The 20545-nt window shown below is 44.3% G+C and overlaps 1 protein-coding gene across 2 annotated transcripts in view; it reads right to left on the bottom strand.

Annotated features, from left to right (window-relative positions):
- Positions 1-2362: 2362 nt before the first annotated feature.
- CHEK2 (checkpoint kinase 2) overlaps positions 2363-20545 on the bottom strand; it is a 44949-nt gene continuing 26766 nt past the window's right edge. Inside the window, exons 4-12 of one of the 2 annotated variants that reach the window (XM_047088354.1) lie at positions 18757-18810; positions 13867-13928; positions 11535-11634; positions 10155-10241; positions 9249-9412; positions 8935-9050; positions 7837-7922; positions 3558-3638; positions 2363-2730 (exon numbers count right to left, since the gene is read on the bottom strand). In XM_047088354.1, coding sequence (XP_046944310.1) covers positions 2641-2730; positions 3558-3638; positions 7837-7922; positions 8935-9050; positions 9249-9412; positions 10155-10241; positions 11535-11634; positions 13867-13928; positions 18757-18810 — 840 coding nt within the window. In that variant the 3' untranslated portion in view covers positions 2363-2640. The remainder of the gene's footprint in view (positions 2731-3557; positions 3639-7836; positions 7923-8934; positions 9051-9248; positions 9413-10154; positions 10242-11534; positions 11635-13866; positions 13929-18756; positions 18811-20545) is intronic. The other variant, XM_047088353.1, reaches the window with a different exon arrangement.

The following is a 20545-nucleotide window of genomic DNA, read 5'->3' as shown; positions in this document are numbered from 1 at the left end:
CTTCTTCTAAGTGGCTCACTCATCTCTTCTGACTCCTGTGTCCCTCTTAAAAGAACATTGTGATGACATTGGACCCCTCCAGAAAAGACAGGATAATCTTCCCATCTCAGGATCCTTAACTGATATCTGTAAAATCTCTTTTGCCACATAAAGGAACAGATTCGTACATTCTGGGGATTAGGATGAGGTCATCTTTGGGAGACATTATTCTGCCTACTATGGTAGGTATAATCAGAGGGACCTAATATAAAGTGCTCTGGAAATGGAGAAGGGCTGGCTGACTCTGCACCAAGAGGGAAAAAATGCCCTAAGAAACCACAGCCTTCACATTAAATATTCAAATGAGCTAAAAACCCATCTAGCTTGGCAATCTCAGCCTCATTCCTTTAAATATGCAAACCATTCAAATCCCCATCTACCCCCCCACCCCCCCACCCCCACCCCACACACACACACCAGGCCAGCCAAGCCTCAGAATGCTTGCACACCCTTCTAATGGAAATCACCAACCACTACCCAACTGCCCAGGGCAACAGCTATGTGCCCCCGATGCCCTGGCTGGTTTATCAGTGGCATCTGAACCAAGGCATTCAACTCTTGCCATGGCCAGTGAGCTACAATGTAGCTACTAGCCAAAGTTATAAGACAAGCAACTCCTGGCATGGCAGGTGAGCTACAATGTGGCCAACCAGCCAAAGTTAAAACAGAAGCAAAAATCAGTGAGTCAGAAAGAGACAAGACGAGCCAGGCATTACAACTGCCTGGGCTCCTGATGGATCCCAGGCCCAGCCACCTATACTTTGAAATAAATCTTTTTCATGAAGTGACTTGAATGGATTTCTGTTCCTTGCCACCAAGGTGTCCCACTTCCACAGATCATGGGGCTGTACCCATTCATGATAATTGGATACACCGGCATTCAGGATTTAGAGATCAGTCTCTTGTGAGTTTTGTCAGTGTGAGTCAATATCCCTGAGTCTGACTGTATATGGGCCTGAGGAGATGAGGAATACTAGTTTTAGAATCAGAAAGATCTGGGTTGAGTCCCACCTCTGCCATTTGCTGTATGACAGTGGACAATTCACTTTCCTCCTTCAGCCTGGGTTCTTCACCTACAACACGAGGGCAATCAGAGGACTTAGCCCAAAGAAATCACTGTGAGAACTGGAATAGACCAACCAAGGGAGGGGCTTTAGACATGTTCACATGCCTTATTTGCATTTCCAACATCTAAACAGCTCAGAGACACCTGGGTGGCTCAGTCAGTTAAGCGTCTGACTGTTGGTTTCCGCTCACGTCAAGATCTCGCTATTCATGGGTTTAAGCCCTGCATCAGGCTCCATGCTGACAGTGTGGAGCCTGCCTGGGATTCTCTGTCTCCCTCTCTCTCTGCCCCTCCTCAGCTGGCACAAGCTCTCTTTCAAAATAAACTTAAAAACAAAAACAAAAAAACCCAAACAGCTCTAAAACCTGAGAGTTATCCATAACTCATTTCACTGGAAAAACTGACCTGAACTGACACGAGGCTACTTACAGTCTTCTCTAACCCTTTTATTTTGAATATTTGCTGCAAAATATTTAAATGTTTGGTTACAGGACTCTGCTGAGTGTTACACATAAGAGTCAGTGTATTCTTCCTAAAATGAGAAAAATTTCAAATTTTACAACTTTTCTGGTCCCATAGTTTCAGGGACCATGGACCTGTATATTCATGAAGGTCAAGATGAGAATCTAAAACTGGCCCGCGGTATATGGTACCAAGGTACCTCCCATCTTACGAGGACTCTGGCAGCCAGCCAGTCTCTACTAACTCTACCCCAGCCTTGCTGTGCCGCTTTCCCTGCAACTTTCTGAGGGGCTTTTCAAATTTGTATGCGGCTCACCCAGGCTGAGACCAGGGATACGTTCTGAGAAACCCAACAGGTTCCAGCCAACATAGAGCACCAGACAAAAAGCACACAACTTCAGGGGCGCCTGAGTGGCTCAGTCGGTTAAACGTCTCTTTTTTTTTTTTTAATTTTTTTTTTTTAATGTTTTCATTTATTTTTGAGACAGAGAGAGACAGAGCATGAGCAGGGGAGGGGCAGAGAGAGAGGGAGACACAGAATCTGAAGCAGGCTCCAGGTTCTGAGCCATCAGCACAGAGCCCGACGCGGGGCTCAAACTCACGGACCGTGAGATCATGACCTGAGCCAAAGTCAGACGCTCAACCCACTGAGCTACCCAGGCGCCCCGTAAACGTCTAACTCTTGATTTCAGCTCAGCTCATGATCCCAGGTTTGAGAGTTCAGGCCCCGCGTCAGGCTCTGTGCTGACAGCATGCCTGGAGCCTGCCTGGGATTCTCTCTTTTCCTCTCTCTCTGCCCCTCCCCTGCTCATGCACTCGCTCACGCTCTCTCAAAAATAAATAAGCATTTCAGAAAAAAAGCACGCAACTTCAAATACACAAAAAAGGCAATGAAAGTAAAGAGCTCAGCATCAAGCAGAAGCACAAAGCCCAGGTTCCACTAGGTTTAGAATTGTGTATTGATGATTGTGGAAAAGGAACCGTCCCCATAATTATGATACAAACTAAAACACAGACTTCAAGAAAGTGGCAGCAGGGTCCAAGAAGGCAGGTTGCTTTCATTCAGCCAGTGTTCACGACACAGCAGCACACACAGCCAGACGCTTTGTGGCGTCAGCGTCCTCTGCTTCCCCTTCAAGAAGTCGCTTTCGACTCGTGGAAGGCTGGAAATAAAAAGGGAAGAATGTTCAAAGAGAACTGTCGGCTTTAAGATTATCAAAGTGTCCCACTAATGCTTCTGGTAAGTTTGGAGCATTTCATGTGCAACTTCTAGTACCAAGAATTAGGAGTCGTCCCCCTGGACACCTGAGTCCCCACCATGCCTCCCTGGACTCAGACATGCTTATCAAATGGACATTTCTCTCTCCCTTGTGGCTTGTGAGCACTTGATGTAATACTGACATTAAGCAGCAAAACCGCCCTCCCTCCCCTCTGTCATCTTCTCCTAAATTATGAAGTTTAAAGGGACTACAATACCTCTTGCTGGGAGCCCCAAATCTTGCTCTTTTTTGGGAAGACCATCTTTTTTGTGTGTGTCTTTATTTTCCCATTGATAAAATACCCAGGGGACATTAGGAAGGGGAATGTTATTCACCAAGAGAAGGCAGGATAGTAATGAATAGATATTGAAGTATACTAACAACTTTGGGGGAAATAAAATTGTAACCAATAAATAATCAACCACTCACCCAGATTTTAAATTTTCAACAAGTTTAAATTTGAACTCCTACTAGAGTCTTCCAATTCTGCCTTGCAGGAGACCTCTTGAATGACAATCCCTAGCTGTGCTTGTTTAATGCATTAAACACACTCTTCATTATTAAATCTTCTAAGGGTGCTAGGGCCAATCAAGTGGAAACAAAATATCTACGACGTTATTCCAAAAAATATTAAGCAATTGCTACTTAGGAGACCTTTCAAGCTCCTCACCCTTGCTCGTTAGTTCTTTGAAACTGAGGCTACTACATTTAATGACCATCATCCGAAATACCTGGGCTGGGACTTGGGGTACAGTCGTCGACTTATTTTCTTCAAAAAGCAAATTCTGAAATTTTCTCTTCATGTCCTCATCCTGTGAAGAAATGAAAAAACCTAAGTGGGCTGTGTCTGAAAGAACGAAAGTTCCTAGGAAGACAGGTCTAGGATGCCCCTGGAAAGAGGAAAGTGGGTAAGGACACCCAGTCAGTCCACCAAAAGGCATGCTCTTGCTAAGGCTCCAGCAGGGAAAGGACCACGCGCTCCTCTCCTCTGCCTTCCCAGAGGAATCTAATCAGCAGTCAATGCTTAGTCAACACTGGCTGAATCAAACCCACAGGCCTCAGAGCTGTCAGGAGTGCAGAGACAACCACAGACATTAGCAGTCAAGAGACTTTCAGGACTAGCATCCCAGATCCTAGAGATGGCAATCGAGAAGCCAGAGGCTGGGACTAGCTCAGTTCCCTGAGGGCTGACTCCCTGCAGCTCCCCAAATCTTTCCAGGAGGTGCCCACTCCCTGTGCCAACAATAAGGTCATTTACTAGGGCCACCCTAACCAAGCAAGCCAGCACCCCAGAAAAATTCTCCCAGCAAGTGCTACACAAGTCACCAGAAGGACTTCAAGCCCACAATATCCCAGAGCTAATGAGAAAGGAAGACAGATGAACAGGTCATACATAGCATTACAGGGGTTTTGTGCTGCTAGACAGAGAAGCAGGGAGAGGGGTGCATGTGCACACACAGAAATCCTGCCCACATGTCTGTGAGGGTAATTCCCACCTCCAGGAATGTTCACTTCCGCAAGGCTCAAGGATTTGCATCTGGGAACCCTGAAAGGTAACCAGGCACAGCTCTCCCCACCTTCAGAAAGGTGAACATCCAGGAGTAGGATGGGGCCAGCTAGAAGCCCGGCTCAGCCACTAACAAGGAGTGTGCGCACAATATGGACCCACAGCTGCCTGAGTCCGAAGTCCCATGATTCCCACTCCCCGCACTGAGCCAAGAGCAACACAGGGTGGAGGCAGCGGGGAGCAGAGGACATAGGGGTGAAGGCCTCCAACATTCAGCAGTTCGAGGCGTATATAACTGCAGTGCTCGGGGATTAAGACACCTGTTGTGTATCGAGGAGCTGGATCACCCGCTTCAATCACACTGTTTTCTGCATCACTCCATGTAGCGCCCACTGCCCATTTTGAGAGCACCAGGTTCTTCCGGATTCTGCTCTACAATCTCCCTTAGAATCTCACCTCCTATGTAATGCCACTCTCAAAATTCCTTCCCTTATTTCCTCCTATACCTGCTCACAGCCTCCACCGGCAATGCCCTCCTTGCCTTCCTGCCCATCCACCTCAACCACCTTCTCATTTACTCCGTGAACAAATACTTTGTGAGCAACCTTAGGAGCCAGGTACCATAAAAGTCACAGGTGCCTCCATGTCAGAGGGACAAAACCAACACTGAAAATGCTGCTCCCCATTGTTATGGACTAAGATATGTCCACCTCCACCCCCTTAGTTCATATGTGAAAGCCCTAACCCCCCAGTGACTATTGGGAGACAGGGCCTTTAAAGAGGTAATTAAGTTAAAATAAGGCTGTTAGGGTGGGGCCGCAATCCAATACAACGGATGTCCTCATTAGAAGAGAAAGAGACACCAGGGATGTGGGTACAGAGAAAAGACCACGTGAGGACAGAGAAGACAGCCATCTGCACGGCAAGGAGAGAGGCTTCAGGAGAAACCGAATCTGCCAACATCTTGAAACTGGGACTTCTAGCCCCTTGAACGGTGAGGATATGAATTCCCGCCATGTAAGCCACCCAGCCTGTGCTATTTTGTTATAGCAGCCTCAGCAAACTGATACAGCCATGTCATCCCCAGGCCACTGATTTAGATGCTCTTCATACTGTGTGAACCTGTGAGCACCTGAAGCCCCTATCTCATTCTGAGCATCCCCCCATACTCTGCACCTACCCTTGTTACCACGTGTATCCCACTGCTCGCCTGTGACTGTGGTCGGGGTTGGCCCCCACCCAGACCATCAGTTCCGGAAGTCCAGGACTTAACTTACTCTTCTCTGCATCCCCAGTTAAGTGTTGACACATGAACTCATTAACTGTCCTCTGAAAGAATGAACACATGAGGAAATGAAACCACACCCCATGCCCCAAATGGCAACTCTTCAGTACAGCCAAACAGAACTGACCACACGCCTATTTTGGCCTGTATTTAAACAAGTTGTCAGTTAGCAATAACATGGAAAAGGAGCTCATTAAATACGGCAGGTAGCAATGGGTATCTGAAAATAGCCTTCCTTTCAGAGCTTTACAACCTATTCAAAAATATTAAACTGTAATATGCCTCAAAGACAAGTAGGAAGGAATTCTCTATTTCAAGAAGTAAATATGAGGCCAAAAAGTCGACGTAAAGGATGTTCCCCAAACTGAACTGTTAATAACAGGAGAGACTGGAACTCACATTCCAAACACTCCATCCAGGGCCAGACCCACAAAACCATTTGGCTTCTTCAAAAATACTGGATTTTCCCAAAATAAAACCTAAACTATCACTAGCAGATGATTTATGTGGGCAGCGTCTGCACTCTGGTCCTCACTCTGTGTCCAGTTCCACCGTTTGCAGCAAAAACACAATGTGGACGAAAGAGTATTCAAGTGAGACCCCCATGGCAGGGCTGAACTTCACCTTTTCCTCAGTTGTTAGTAACAGTTTTCTTTGGAGACAAACAGAACAAGAAAAACAGGCTATGCTCCTTCGTAAATTTCAGGCAGCTACAGACCCTGTTCCCTGACCTAACCGGCAAGCTCTGTTTTTTTCAAGATTAACACAGCTCCTCCACCTCCACATCTGGCCCCAAGAGTTTCCCTATTAGGGCACATAAAAAGAGCCAAGAGGCATGTTTTTCTTTTTCACCAAAATTAAATCCCCACATGCAAAGGCACCCTTTGTTTCCAAATTCCTTTTCTCCAGGGTCCTGCTGTTTCAAATCTGTGTGGTCTATTAAGTGCTAAATCATCTGACAGATTTCTTTGGGGCGGAGGGAGACTGCTGTTTCCAGGGAAATAGCCCAAACAAATGTATCTACTTTTTTTTTTTTCTTTTAAGGATTTGTTGTTCTCCACCTGAGCTAGCACCGGAGCAACACGTTAGGTGTGGAGGGCTGGAACAGAGAAAGAATAGAGGCAGTCTTCCCAGAGTTCCAGAAGCAGAGTTCTGAGAATGAATGGCCCCAAGGAGTTCCTGGACCAGGTGATCCCCACAGTACTTGAGCCTCTAGCTCAAGCTAGCTGGTTAAGTACCCCATCCCCATAGGAAACAGACCAACTAGAAGTTAACAAGAATGGGTATGTCTGTGCTTGAATGGAACCGTACTTAACAGAAGGTCTGACATCCATCAGAAAACCTGCCCAACCATGCTGGAGCTAATTCTAAAACCAAAGTTTAGTCCAGCAAAGCCACAAAGGACTTCCAAGTCTGGCAGCTAGAATGAGGTCAGGGTATAATCTAACAGCAGCCACAAACCCCTAGAGGGGCACATAGGTAATACAGACTTCAAAGATCCAGGTAACTTTGCAGTAATGGCATGTTTATTCGCCATGAATAAGAAGTGGGACCGTTAGTGGCACCTGGGTGGCTCAGTCTATTGAGCGTCTGACTCTTGATTTCGGCTCAGGTCATGATCTCATAGTCATGAGATCGAGCCCCACGTCAGGCTCATGTGCCCGTGAGCCTGCTTAAGATGCTCCTTCTGGTCCTGTTCCCCCCCCCCCAAAAAAAAAGAAGCGAGACCCTGTATGCCCAATTACTTAGGCTTAAACAAATAGCCAGATTCTCCCCCAGAGAATCTGCCCTCCTCCTCCCGTGACTTAAGGTTGAAGGCAGCTGGAATGCAGCCAACCCCACCTGTTCAGGGTGAGAGGTTTGAGGAAAGAGGATGACACAGCTGGGGGTGGAGGTTTACAGCTGGAACAACCTCTCAAAGTACCACAGCCAAAATGCACACTCAGGGAACCCGAGTGGGCCTAGGACAGGCCATAAAGTGAGCTTGTCTACCCCAGGAGCCACAAGTTAAGTTGGGACGGTTATACCCAAAGATACACTTATACTCACGACCCATATACACACATAAACATACCCGACACACTTAAAGCTCAATCTCAAGCAAGTGCATTAAACAGATTCAACAAAGCAAACGTGTTTGCAACTTTTTCCTCATCCCTCAGGCACAGCTGAGAGCTGCCCATAGAGTTCATGCTAGCGAGCACTGCCCCATACCCACCTGAAGCCATGGGTGTCTTAAAGCCTCCTCTGTCGTAAAACGCACCTTTGGATCCACTATTAGCAGCTTCTTGACAAGGTCCAGAGCTAAAGCAATAAGATAATTTATCACATCACAGTGAAAACGGTAGATACATTAAATCCGCAAAATTAAAGTATGCCAGAATCACAGGCCAACATCCGGAAAGACAGAGGGGGGCTAAGGTCATTGCCAGCCAACAGGTGTGGTGGACAGGGTCCCCTGTCCTCCGCTCTGTATTTAGAGCTCTCTGAGAAAACCAGGAATGACCTCGATGCCCCCCATCTCTCCCTGCTTGCACATCACAACCTCTTCGCCCCCTGTTCCCTCGCTCGTTGCTGGATTCAACTTCAAACTAATTAAATCTGAACTTCTGCCTTGCTCTAAGACGCTCAGGATGCTCGGCCAACTCTCCCGAGACCCATGGAATGACAGAGAGAGTTTCTCAGCCAGCAACAGGCTCCCTGGAACTGGAGGTTTGGCAGAAACAAAGCTTAACAGCAATCACCATGCTGAGACTGCCTTTCTACTGCAACAGTATTATTCCTTTCACATTCTAAGATTTAACAGAATCACCTATGTTACTTCACATTTAGTTTTAGTTTTCTACTTGCCCTTTTGAGAATTACAAAGTTACACTTTTACATCCTAAAACGCAAAGTAATTACTTTTGTTCTTACATGCTCATTCACAGGAGACTTTGTACCTGAAAAGTTACTTATTATTTTGTACCCTTAATAGGTACAGGGCACTTGCTTCTGTTCTACTTACCCTCACAAAAACCCCTTAAGGTAAAGTTTATTGTACCTGCTTTACATATAAAGGAAAGGGTGACTCAGAGAGGTTACATATCTTGCCTAAGGTCACATAGCTAGGAAGTAGCCAACCCAAAACATGAGTCTCACTTAGCCTGGTTGAGGAGCCCATGTTCTTAATAACTTCCTCTGCCCCTCAAAAGGTGCAAAACAAACAATAGAAAATAAGAAGTAACAGGAGAAACATAACAACTTGAAAAGAAATTCCCACCACGGCACACACATTTTACCAAACGACAAATTCTTAACCTTTTCATATCCATACCCTTCTCTGAGACCTCTGCCCAGACTTCGGGAATGAAGTTGAATTTTCCACTGGTGATCTGATCCTTCAAGGACACTTGAGTCTTATGCTCAGAGAAAGGTGGATACCCACTAAGGCTTAACATCGGTAGAGAAAGAAAGGAAAAGAAATCAAGTAGCATTCTCAGTGGCATTTGGACATATAGATTAGATTTTTCTTTAAATCAACGGTCAAGATAAGTCACCCAGATTAACCACAAGCTCTCTACCTGGGCACATTTCTGTTTTCACCTAACTACTTCCAACCAGACTCTGAAGCAATGAAACTTTTCTTACCAAATAAAAAGAATAACTCCTAAACTCCAGCAATCCACAGCTCGGTTATATCCAGCAGTCCCAAAGGAATTAAGAACCTCAGGAGCCAGGTAGGTAGGGGTACCACATAAGGTTCTCATGAGAGAGGTCTCCCCCAAAATCTTAGACTGCCCAAAATCAGTAATCTAAAATTAAGGACAAAAGGGAATCATTTTTAATGGCAAAATAAAATTAAACGATCAGCATAGTCTGCCAGGCCCAAAAGCTATGCAGGCTAGATCAGTTCCTATCCTATACAGTCCATGCCTGCTGTTAAAATCTGGAATTTTGTTTAAACTAAAATTTCCAAGCGAAGAAAGCTGAAGGTTTTTTCTCCAACTTATCCGTGGTTCTCTGTAACCTTACAAAAGGTTTGTAACCCTTATCATAGACTCTAGGGTCCTAATCAGTTATCCATGGTTTCTTTTAGGCTCTGGTTTCTCAACCAATATCCCAACACTGGAATAACTGAGGAGCTTGGAAAAAATACTTGGCACCCGGATGCCACCTTCAGTGATTGTGAGATGCAGTGTGGGTGTCGTGATTTTTATTTATTTATTTATTTATTTTTAATTAATAGGAGATTCTATAGGAAGCCAGGCTTGGGAAGCACCACCTTAGAAAGCAGGAGAAGATAAGGGATGTGATTCTCATCCATCTAGACCCCTCCCCTCCTTCCATTCTCAGAACAAAAGTGGCTCGTATAAAGAGGAGCTCAGTAAATGCCCATAAGACTCTGAATCAAAGCAATACCACCTGGTCTCTAAAATAATTGCTAATAGTGGAAGGGTCAAGTTCTCTACCTTTTTATGCTCCCACTTTTTAGTTGATGAATCTTTAAAGTTTATGAATAGAAATTTGGGGTGGCCACAGAAAGAGTTTTCTTACCTTTATAAGACAGTCCTCTTTTTGGGATGAGAGTAAAACATTCTCTGGCTTTAAGTCCCGATGTATAATGCCGTTTTCATGAAGGTACTACACAGAAAAGGAGGCATGACCCTCAGGTTTATGGAGTAGGTATGTGAGTAAAGACAGACAGACAAGACACACACACACACACCCCTTACAGCTGGGATGAAACCATAAGCCAGGTTACTCACAACCACATTACCCCAAATCACAGAAAACTACTGGGTAAAGGGCTTAGTGTTTACAAGTTTGTTTTCAAGAAAATCTTTAGGGGCACCTGGCTGGCTCAGGCAGTAGATCTTGCAACTCTTGATCTCAGGGTTGTCAGTTTGAGCCCCACATTAGGGGTGGAGATTACTTAAAAAGAAAATCTTAAAAAAAAAAAAAAAAGAAAGAAAATCTTTAAAACGTAGGAAAGATGATATTTGCAACTATGTGGATGGAACCAGAGGGTATTATGCTAAGCGAAATTAGAGAAAGACAAATAGCATATGACTTCACTCATATGAGGACTTTAAGAGACAAAACAGATGAACATAAGGAAAGGGAAACAAAAATAATATAAAAACAGAGAGGGGGACAAAACATGAGACTCATAAATATGGAGAACAAACAGAGGGTTACTGGAAGGGGTGTGGGGGGGGGATGAGCTAAATGGGTAAAGGGCATTAAGGAATCTACTCCTGAAATCATTGTTGCACGATATGCTAATTTGGATGTAAATTTAAAAAGATTTAAAAAGTAGGAAAGATGAAAAATGCAACTTATGACAATAGACCGTTCATTTCACTCTTCAAAATAATAAATATCCCTTCATATAGGCAGAAATCTAAGGTGTCAATTTCATTTATAAAAATGTAAATGAGTGATTAAAGTATTTTGAGAATTTATTAAAGTAAAGCATAAAAATTCCACCAAAATTATGTACTTGGTCATTCACTTCCTGAGAATTTTTTAAAAAATTTTTTTAATGCTAATTTATTTCTAAGAGAGGGAGAGAGACAGAGCGTGAGTGCAGGAGGGGCAGAGAAAGAGGGAGACCCAGAATCCAAAGCAGGCTCCAGGTTCTGAGCTGTCAGCACAGAGCCCAAAACGGGGGCTTGAACTCACGAGCTGTGAAATCATGACCTGAGCGGAAGTGGAAAAAGCTCAACTGACTGAGCCACGGAGGCGCCCAGATCTCACGTTTTTTGTGAGACAGCCCTGTGTCAGGCTCTGTGCTGACAGAGCGGAGCCTGCTTGGGATTCTCTCCTTCTCTCTCTCTCTGCCCCTCCCCCACATGTATGCTGGCTCACGCTCCCCCTCTCTCTCAAAATAAATAAATAAACTTAAAAAAAAGAACTGAGGGCTTCTCTTACCTGTACGGCCAGGAGCATCTGGTAAAAATAGAGCTTGCACGTAGCTTCTTTCAGGCGTTTATTCCCCACCACCCTGTCAAACAGCTCTCCTCCTTCCATCCTGAAACAGACAGGCAAAGCAGGGGGTGGTTCTTGGGTGGAAGATAATAACACAAACAAAACAAACTCATTCAGACAGGCAAAGAGCTGCCCTTTTTATTCTCAGGAGGACTCCCGTTTGTACAAACAATGAGGTAGTTAAGTCTCCTCTCCACAGTGAAGATGTCCTTGTTGGAAACTAAGGAACGGGGAAAGATGGAAGGAGTGGGCAGTGGGCACTCAGGAGCTTTTAAGAATCTGACTCAGCAGACGGGAGGCGGAGCCCAGGAGTCTGCGTTTTCATCATGCACCCCAGCTGATTCAGAGACTGAGAGCGGCAAACTGGAGCCCGCAATCAGACAACGGGTGTCTGAACCCTAGCCCCACCATTCCTAGCTCTGGAGCTTTGGACAAGTTACATACCCTCTCTGAGCTTGTTTCTGCCTCTTAAAAAAATAGGGACAATCCTCCCCCTACCTTGATGGCTGTGGTAAAAATTAAGAGATAATTCATGGAGGTAAGGCGCCTGGCACAAGTGGCTGTTTGGCAGGGTTATTCAATTCCTCTGAACTTCAGTTTCCTTTTCTGTAAAGTGGGACTAAAGATCGTAACCCATCAGTAACCTGTAAGTAACATGGATGACTGTTATGAAGGGTACATGAGTCAATCCATGTAAAGTGCTTGGAGCAGTAATTGGCTCATAGTAAGTAATTAGCATCAGTGACTGTTACTGTATTACTTCTGTTTTAACTAGGTCCAGTCAGACAGCAACAGATATTCCCTCAAGCACCACAGGGGCCATCCAGTCTCTCCCAGTGCTATGATTGAGGCTGTTTACTATAAAATCTTTTTTTTTTTTAAGTTTATAGTTTCTCCTTCCCTGAATGCTTTTTTTTTTTTTTAATTTTCATCCAAATTAGTTAGCATATAGTGCAACAATGATTTCGGGAGTAGATTCCTTAGTAGTAGAATACCTTACCCATTTAGCCCATTCGCCCTCCCCACAACCCCTCCCGTAACCCTCAGTTTGTTCTCCATATTGATGAGTCTCTTATGTTTTGTCCCCCTCCCTGTTTTTATATTATTTTTGTTTCCCTTCTCTTATGTTCCTCTGTTTTTTGTCTCTTAAAGTCCTCATATGAGTGAAGTCATGATTTTTGTCTTTCTCTGACTAATTTCACTTAGCATAATACCTCCAGTTTCCATCCACGTAGTTGCAAATGGCAAGATTTCATTCTTTTTGATTCCAAGTAATACTCCATTGTACATATATACCACATCTTCTTTATCCATTCATCCATTGAGGGACATTTGGGCTCTTTCCATACTTTGGCTATTGTTGATAGTGCTACTATAAGCATGGGGGTGCATGTGTCCCTTCGAAACAGCACACCTGTATCCCTTGGATAAATACCTAGTAGTGCAACTGCTGGGTCGTAGGGTAGTTCTGTTTTTAGTTTTTTGAGGAACCTCCATACTGTTTTCCAGAGTGGCTGTACCAGCTTGCATTCCCATGTTTACTATAAAATCTTACTAACCAACCTCCTTAGCCACTGGATACCACTCAGGAGCAAAGCCTTGCCTGTCTGCTCCAATAGCCACTCCCAGAAACACTACATATTTACATAGAAATGAACATCAAGACAGGCCCCTTCCATGAATGAACCAGGAAATTATTCTGGTCACACCACAGAAGACAGGACTTTGTGGTTACTGAAATAACCCAGCAAGTAAACCAGCACTGAAAAGATAATGAGGTGTCACCATGCCCCTAAGCACTGTGATCCCAAGCAGAAACATCCACCCAGGCCGATATTTCAGAGTCGTAATATCCACCTGTGGTTGAACAACTGTGTGTGCCAGGTACTCTGCTGGGCACTTTCCATCCTTCATAGTATCTGATCCTTATGACTCTACATATGGGGAGTATCACTATTAGCACCCCACCCCCACCAACACTAGGAAAATAAATAAGAGTCAAGGACATGAAGTAAACTAACTCACAAGCAGTCACCTGCACAGCGGGATTCAAACCCAGACCTCAGACCCAGGGCCTGGAACCTCTAAGCCACATGCCTTTGGAAACATTGGGAGGACTTTAGATTTAGTACTAACCCTACATGCACACTTGGTGGGCCCCACCACCACATACATATGATGAGAGTCCCCAGGATGAGAAATGCAAGCCAGCATTGGATTTTTTGGTGGTTTATAAGCACTTGAATGGAAACAAATAGAAAACTTTATTACTTACAATTCCAAAACAATATAATAATCTTCAGCCTCAAAAAAGTCTTTAATCTTGATGATACAAGGCTAAGAGGGGAAAAAAGAGGAAATGTAGTGAGAAACTCCCAAGAGGAAAACCACAGAAGCAGAATGGAGGCATTTGCCCCCCTGCCTCAAGGCACTCTAAAGTTCATATAGCAGAAAAGGCAAAACAGCCTGTCAGCACAGAGCCAGATGCAGGGTTCAAACTCACAAACCCATGAGATTATGACCTGAGCCGAAATCAAGAGTCAGACGCTTAATCAAATGAGCCACCCAGGCACCCCTAATATTATGATTTTATACTTAGAAAGCACACCTATTGTTTTTACAATGTGAAGACAGACAGTAGAGTTGAGTGGTCTGGGTAAGTAAAAGATGTGGTAAGTATCTCTCAGGGACATACCCCACCCCAAGCAGAGAGGAGGCTTGTAGTTATTATCAAAATTAAAGGGAAGGGACGCCTGAGTGGCTCAGTGGGTTAAGGGTCCGACTTCAGCTCAGGTCATGATCTCGCGGCTTGTGAGTTCGAGCCCTGCATCAGGCTCTGTGCTCACAGCTCAGAGCCTGGAGCCTGCTTTGGATTCTGTGTCTCCCCCTCTCTCCGCCCCTCCCCTGCTCACGTTCTATCAAAAATGAACAAACATTAAAAAAAATAAAAAACAAATTAAAGGGAAGAGAGTTACACGATTTTTAGATTTTAGAGTAAGAAGAGTAGCAAAACTCACCAGAGTGACTGTCCTACAAAGCAAATTTCATCACATCCAATGCTCTGATTAAAATCCTCCTAGTGGTACAGGGCACCTGAGTGGCTAAGTCTGTTAAGCATCCAACTGTTGATTTCAGCTCATGGTTCATGGGATTGAGCCCTGCATCTGGCTCTGTGCTGATAGCGTGCAGTCTGCTTAAGATTCTCTCTCTCCCTTTCTCTCTGCCCCTCCCCTGCTTGCTCACTCTCTCTTAAAATAAATAAATAAACTTCAAAATCCTTCAAGTCGTAGCTTCCCATAATGAACTGTTGAACAGCAGTGAAGGGATGCCCCACTGCTTCCCCAGCACAATGGATCCTGGAAACATAATGCCGAGTGGAAGAGGCAAGTCACAAAAGACTTCAGAGTGTATGGAGTAGCTTCAATTGCATGGTCAGGTTTTCATTCTTTTTTATTATTATTATTTTTGAAAGAGAGAGGAAGTGCAAGCGGGGGGGGGGGGAGAGGGGGGGCAGAAAGAGAGGGAGAGAATCCCAAGCAGGCTCTGCACTGCCAGCTAAGAGCCCAGTATGGGGCTCAAAGCCACGACAATGAGATCATGACCTGAGCCAAAATGAAGAGTTGGACATTTAACCAACTGAGCCACCCAGGCACCCCCTCAAGTTTTCATTCTTAAGTTGAATGGTTAGTTCTTAGGTGTTCATTTCATTGCTTTGCTTCATAATTTATTGTTTTACATGTGCCAAATGTTACATAATTTAAACATATTTAAAGGAAGGAAAGGAGACCAATCAGGAGGGAGAGATGGAAGGAAATAGAAGAAAGACAGAAAGTAAGACAAGAGGAAAGCAAACCTTCGGAAACCTAACTTTTCAGCAGGAATTAGCAAACCCTGGAGACCCAGCCTTGTCCTGCCCCTACCCCCCCGACCATGGCCAAATCTCCAGCTCCTGGTCCCATACATCCTCCTCTCCAGACCACAAAACACCCTGCCTACCCCAGACTTGCTGCGTTCTTTCCCAATGTCACACCTCTGCTTGCTGCCCCAGCCCTCTGGGCACACCTGGTCTCCAGCATCAGGCCCCAGCTCGAATGTCACCCTCAGGATGCATCCGCAGTCCCCTGTGTTGGTTCTCATCCATGTGGCCTCATGCTGCATCTTCAACATTTGTCTCCCCATCAGACTGCGACCTCCAGGAGGGCAGAAAAGGGAAACTAACACCCACCACGGGTCTCCTTTCATCAGGCGCTTGACAGGCTGAGTCAAGTCTTATTTCTCTTTCTAGAACCAACACTCAGCAGAGCAGCTGGCACACAGGAGACATTCATGTGCTGCACAGATTAACGAGAACAATGGCAGTAACAGAAACACCACTGAAGGCAGACTCTACCACCACATGTTGGTCATGGCACACACACCATGAGAGTGAGGCTGAGAGCAAACCAGCTCTGCCACTCCTTACCTATGATCCCAGCACATTTGGCTCTGCGTGACCAGCTGTATTGCCACAAAAATGAAGACACTGGATACGCACTGTAATGTTATACTAAGAGGAATGGAAAGGGGAACTAAGATTCTCATCTAGGCTATCTAAAAGATTCTCATTTAGGCTATCTAAAATCGATAGGGATACCTGGGTGGCTCAGTCGGTTAAGAGTCCGACATCAGGGGCGCCTGGGTGGCGCAGTCGGTTAAGCGTCCGACTTTAGCCAGGTCACGATCTCGCGGTCTGTGAGTTCGAGCCCCGCGTCGGGCTCTGGGCTGATGGCTCAGAGCCTGGAGCCTGTTTCCGATTCTGTGTCTCCCTCTCTCTCTGCCCCTCCCCCGTTCATGCTCTGTCTCTCTCTGTCCCAAAAATAAATAAAAAACGTTGAAAAAAAAATTTTTTTTTAAAAATTAAAAAAAAAAAAAAGAGTCCGACATCAGCTCAGGTCGTGATCTCACAGTTCGTGAGTTTGAGCCCTGCGTCAGGCTCCACGCTGACAGTGCAAAGCCAGCTTGGGATTCTCTCTCCCTCCGTCTCCGCCCCTCCCCTACCTGTACATGCATGCGCTCTCGCTCTCTCTCTCAAAATAAGTTAATAAACTTAAAAAGAAGAATTTGATCATAAAAAAATAAGATTGATAAACCAAAATATAGCAGTTTATGTATATTATGTAGAAATACGGAGATAAATTCATTCAAACAAAAAACAGATCCAAGAGTTTTAAAATGTTTGTGGGGGGGGGGGCGTGGGGGCTACAGACCTACAGTCTGTGTATGAACCTTTGAGCAATATTTGACTCTCTAGATCATATGCATGTGATATCCTGATATAATAAAGCAGAAGTAGAAGAAAAGGCACACATGGAAAAGGAACAGAAATTGAGAGGAACAGATGAGAGCTGCTTGGTTCTACCTGGCATCATCAGGCCAGCGCCCACCTGGGAATGGACTGGTCTGGGAGCTGGCAGAGCACGAGGAGGTGCCCAACAGTCAGAGCCTGCAGGACTGCATCCTCTAAGGTACCACCGTCTCTAGGGTCATTCATTGGCTGGAGTGTCGCGGCTGAAGGTGTCTCTCATGAACCGGAGGCTACTACCCTAAACCTTCCAGTTAGATCACACAGGGAAAAGTTTAGGGAATGGCAGTGATTTCTCCAGACTGCAAAACATTCCCCTAAGCGTGTTCTCCATGCGGAAAGCTTGGCAAGCACATCTCATCGAATTCCTACACTGACCTTTAAGGTATGTATCCATATTGTCTCCACTGCAGAGATAAGGAAACAGGGGCGTTGAAAAATGAAATGACCTTCTCAGAGCCAGGAGGTAAGAGAGATGGGAGTGGGAACCCTGGTCTGTCTCCCCACTAGGCTGAAACCAGAGGAGGGGAGGGATGGCCAAGTCCATTTGTGCTCACCACCCCCGGGCCTAGAAGGCAGGCTGGCACAGTAAGTGTTTAACAACAGACTGAATCAATGCCTGGCTCCAAACGCCAGGCTCTACTCATTATCCCCCAAATGCACTCATGAGCCTGTGTTTCATTTCCAAGAGCTTTCCACATGCCCTTGTAAATTGCCAAGAAATTCTCTCCACAGATCTTTTTTGAGGGTTCTCAATTCTTCTCGACTGCAGTGGACATTGGATTTGTATAAATGTTATGTTTGGGGATCCTCTGACATCAGAAAAAACTCTCTGAGGATTCTGTTTATCTTAGGGGTATGTCTGAAGCAACCCCACCCCAGAAAATTAGAGGGCTCCTCTCTTTAACAAGAGATTCCAGATCCCTTGGGGTGGGGGGGAGGCTAATTCAGGGGGCACCTGGGTGTCTCAGTCAATGAGTGTCCAACTTCAGCTTAGGTCATGATCTCATGGTTCATGGGTTCAGTCCCACATTGGGCTCTCTGCTGTCAGCACAAAGCCTGCTTCTTTTCTCACTTCTTAAAAGACAGACTCAATGGTGCACGCCTGGGTGGCTCAGTCGGTTAAATGTCTGACTTTGGCTCAGGTCATGATCCCATGGTTCGTGGTTTCAAGCCCCGCATCCGGCTCTGTGCTGACAGCTCAGAGCCTGGAGCCTGCTTTGGATTCTGTGTCTCCCTCTCTCTGCCCCTACTATGCTCATGCTCTGTCTCTCTCTCTCTCTCTCTCAAAAATAAATAAACATTCAAAAAAAAAAAAAAAGACAGACTCACTTTCCAGTGAGACAAGGCACAAAAACGATAGCAACTATTCACACCCACCAAGGTAAATGGAAATCAGTACCACCAAAAGTATTTAGAGGTATTGAAAACAGGTATAATTAAGCCAAATTTACCAAATTGGCACTGTCTTCCCATAAACAATATGAGATAAAATATTAGGGAAATTTACCATGCATTTTGGTCAAAAACTCACTCAGTGGAAATATCACAGTTATTTAATCATGAAATCTTTATACAGTATTGTCCTCTCAAAATTTCAGAGCAAAGCTTTTCCCATCTACATTATAGCTAAACACATACACCCATACATGTGTACCCACACATGTATACACATACACACACACACACACACACACACACACACACATTTAAGGAATGCAAGTTAATACTAGCTTGATTACACTGAAATACTTTATACAACTCCCATATTTTGAGAGGAAAGAATGTAAGTAAGTCTGGGTCAGATTTTACAGCAATACTTACATGATTTAGCTTTTTCAAAATTTCTATTTCTGTTTCAACATTGAGAGCCGGATCCTTTGATAAAAAAATAACATTCAAATTTATTAATAATAATAATAGTCAACACTTGGAAAATGCTTAGTTAAAGCTTAGTTGAGTAAAAGCTGTTTGAGTTCCACACTTAGCGCCTACTCATCAAGGATTAGAGGTCGATCAATTAAATAACTCCCCTAAAAATCACTCTGCAAAGTGCTTGGCAAATAGTAAGCATTCAGTAAACAACCAGGCCCTATGCCAACCTCTTTATTTAAGAGTCATCTTGGGGGGCGCCTGGGTGGCTCAGTCAGTTAAGCATCAGACTCTTGATTTTGGCTCAGGTCATGATCTCATGGTTTGTGAGTTTGAGCCTCACATCGGGCTCTGCACTGACCCTGCAGAGCCTGCTTGGGATTTTCTCTCTCTTCCTCTCTCTCTTCCTCTCTCCCCTTCTCTCTCCCCTCCCCTTCTCATGCTCTCTCAAAAAAAAAAAAAAAAAAAAAGTGAACTTAAAAAAATATTTTAAAAAAGAAAAAGAATCATTTTACTTAATAAGTCTCAAAATCCCAAAGTGAACTGGGTTCTAGAATTATCCCCAGTTCACAGATGGAGTAACTGAGGCTCAGAGAAAGGAAGCCACTTGCTCCAGTTCTCACAGCCAGAAACAAGTGTGTTTCCACTGTTCTCATGCTTACCTGGTAAGCTCTGTCTCTGTCTCTCTTTTTTTTAAGTTTTTATTGAAATTCCAGTTAGCTAACATACAATGTAATATTAGTTGTAAGCTCTCTCTGGCTGTACAATTGTTTATACTCATAAAAGTGATACAACAAATAAACACCACAGACAAGAGGTATTTAATTAAATTACATAAGGAAAATGTCAGCCACATTTCTAATAATAGAGCAGACACAGTTTCCAATTTACTGCAGGCTAACATATTTAGTGAGACACCAATGAGAGGAAGCATCAGGGGACCGAAGTTGCTCTCTGTTCCAATTCCAAAAGGATGAATCGAGTTACTCAGCCTCAAGGGCTACACCCTCCAAAGCAAAGAGGATATAGAATTACATATTTATGTAAAATGGACTTCGGCTAAGAAACCCAGATGTTTAATTTTAAAAGCCTGCCTCTTCCTGTAAGCTGTTAAACTCATTACCATGGCAGGACATACTCTGATGATAGAGAGGTCTAAAAGAGTCCAATCTGATTTGAAAGATGAAATTAAGAGGTAAAATTTTGCTCCAAGTCTTCAAGAATGGTAGGTATTTTCTTCCCCACCACACACCCCCAACAGGAAACAAATCCAGAATCACAGGGGAAAAAGATCTGTAACAAAGTGAACACAGAAAGGAAATTCCTCTTGCTATGTGAAAATGGCATTGTCTTGGGGGCAGAGGTGGGGGGGGGGGGGGGCGCGGAATTGATCTTTAAAGAACATTAAAGTATAATGACCAGAAACAGCTGGCCACAAAGGAAAATGTGATTAGAGACCTCATTTTACATTATTCTGTTGGGTCGTGTGTTGAAAGACCAATACATTTGACCATTTCACCAACACAGTAAATGTATATTACAGAATGCAATAAAATGAATGGCTACTATATAGAGACTGTTAAATAATTAGGATTTTTAAAAATCTATAGATGCTAAGGTATTCACTCCTTCATTATTGGGAAGAGCAAAGGATTAGAAATTACCTAAATGATCAAACAGAGAAATGGGTGAATAAATTACAATAAAGTTCATGAAATAGAGGCTCAATGATCAAAAAGCA

This window comes from Lynx rufus, unplaced genomic scaffold (genome assembly GCF_022079265.1).
Source record: "Lynx rufus isolate CCGP_SWC_20201006 ecotype Redwood Valley unplaced genomic scaffold, mLynRuf1.p SCAF_24, whole genome shotgun sequence".
NCBI lineage: Eukaryota > Metazoa > Chordata > Mammalia > Carnivora > Felidae > Lynx > Lynx rufus.
This window is presented reverse-complemented; position numbering and strand designations above follow the sequence as displayed.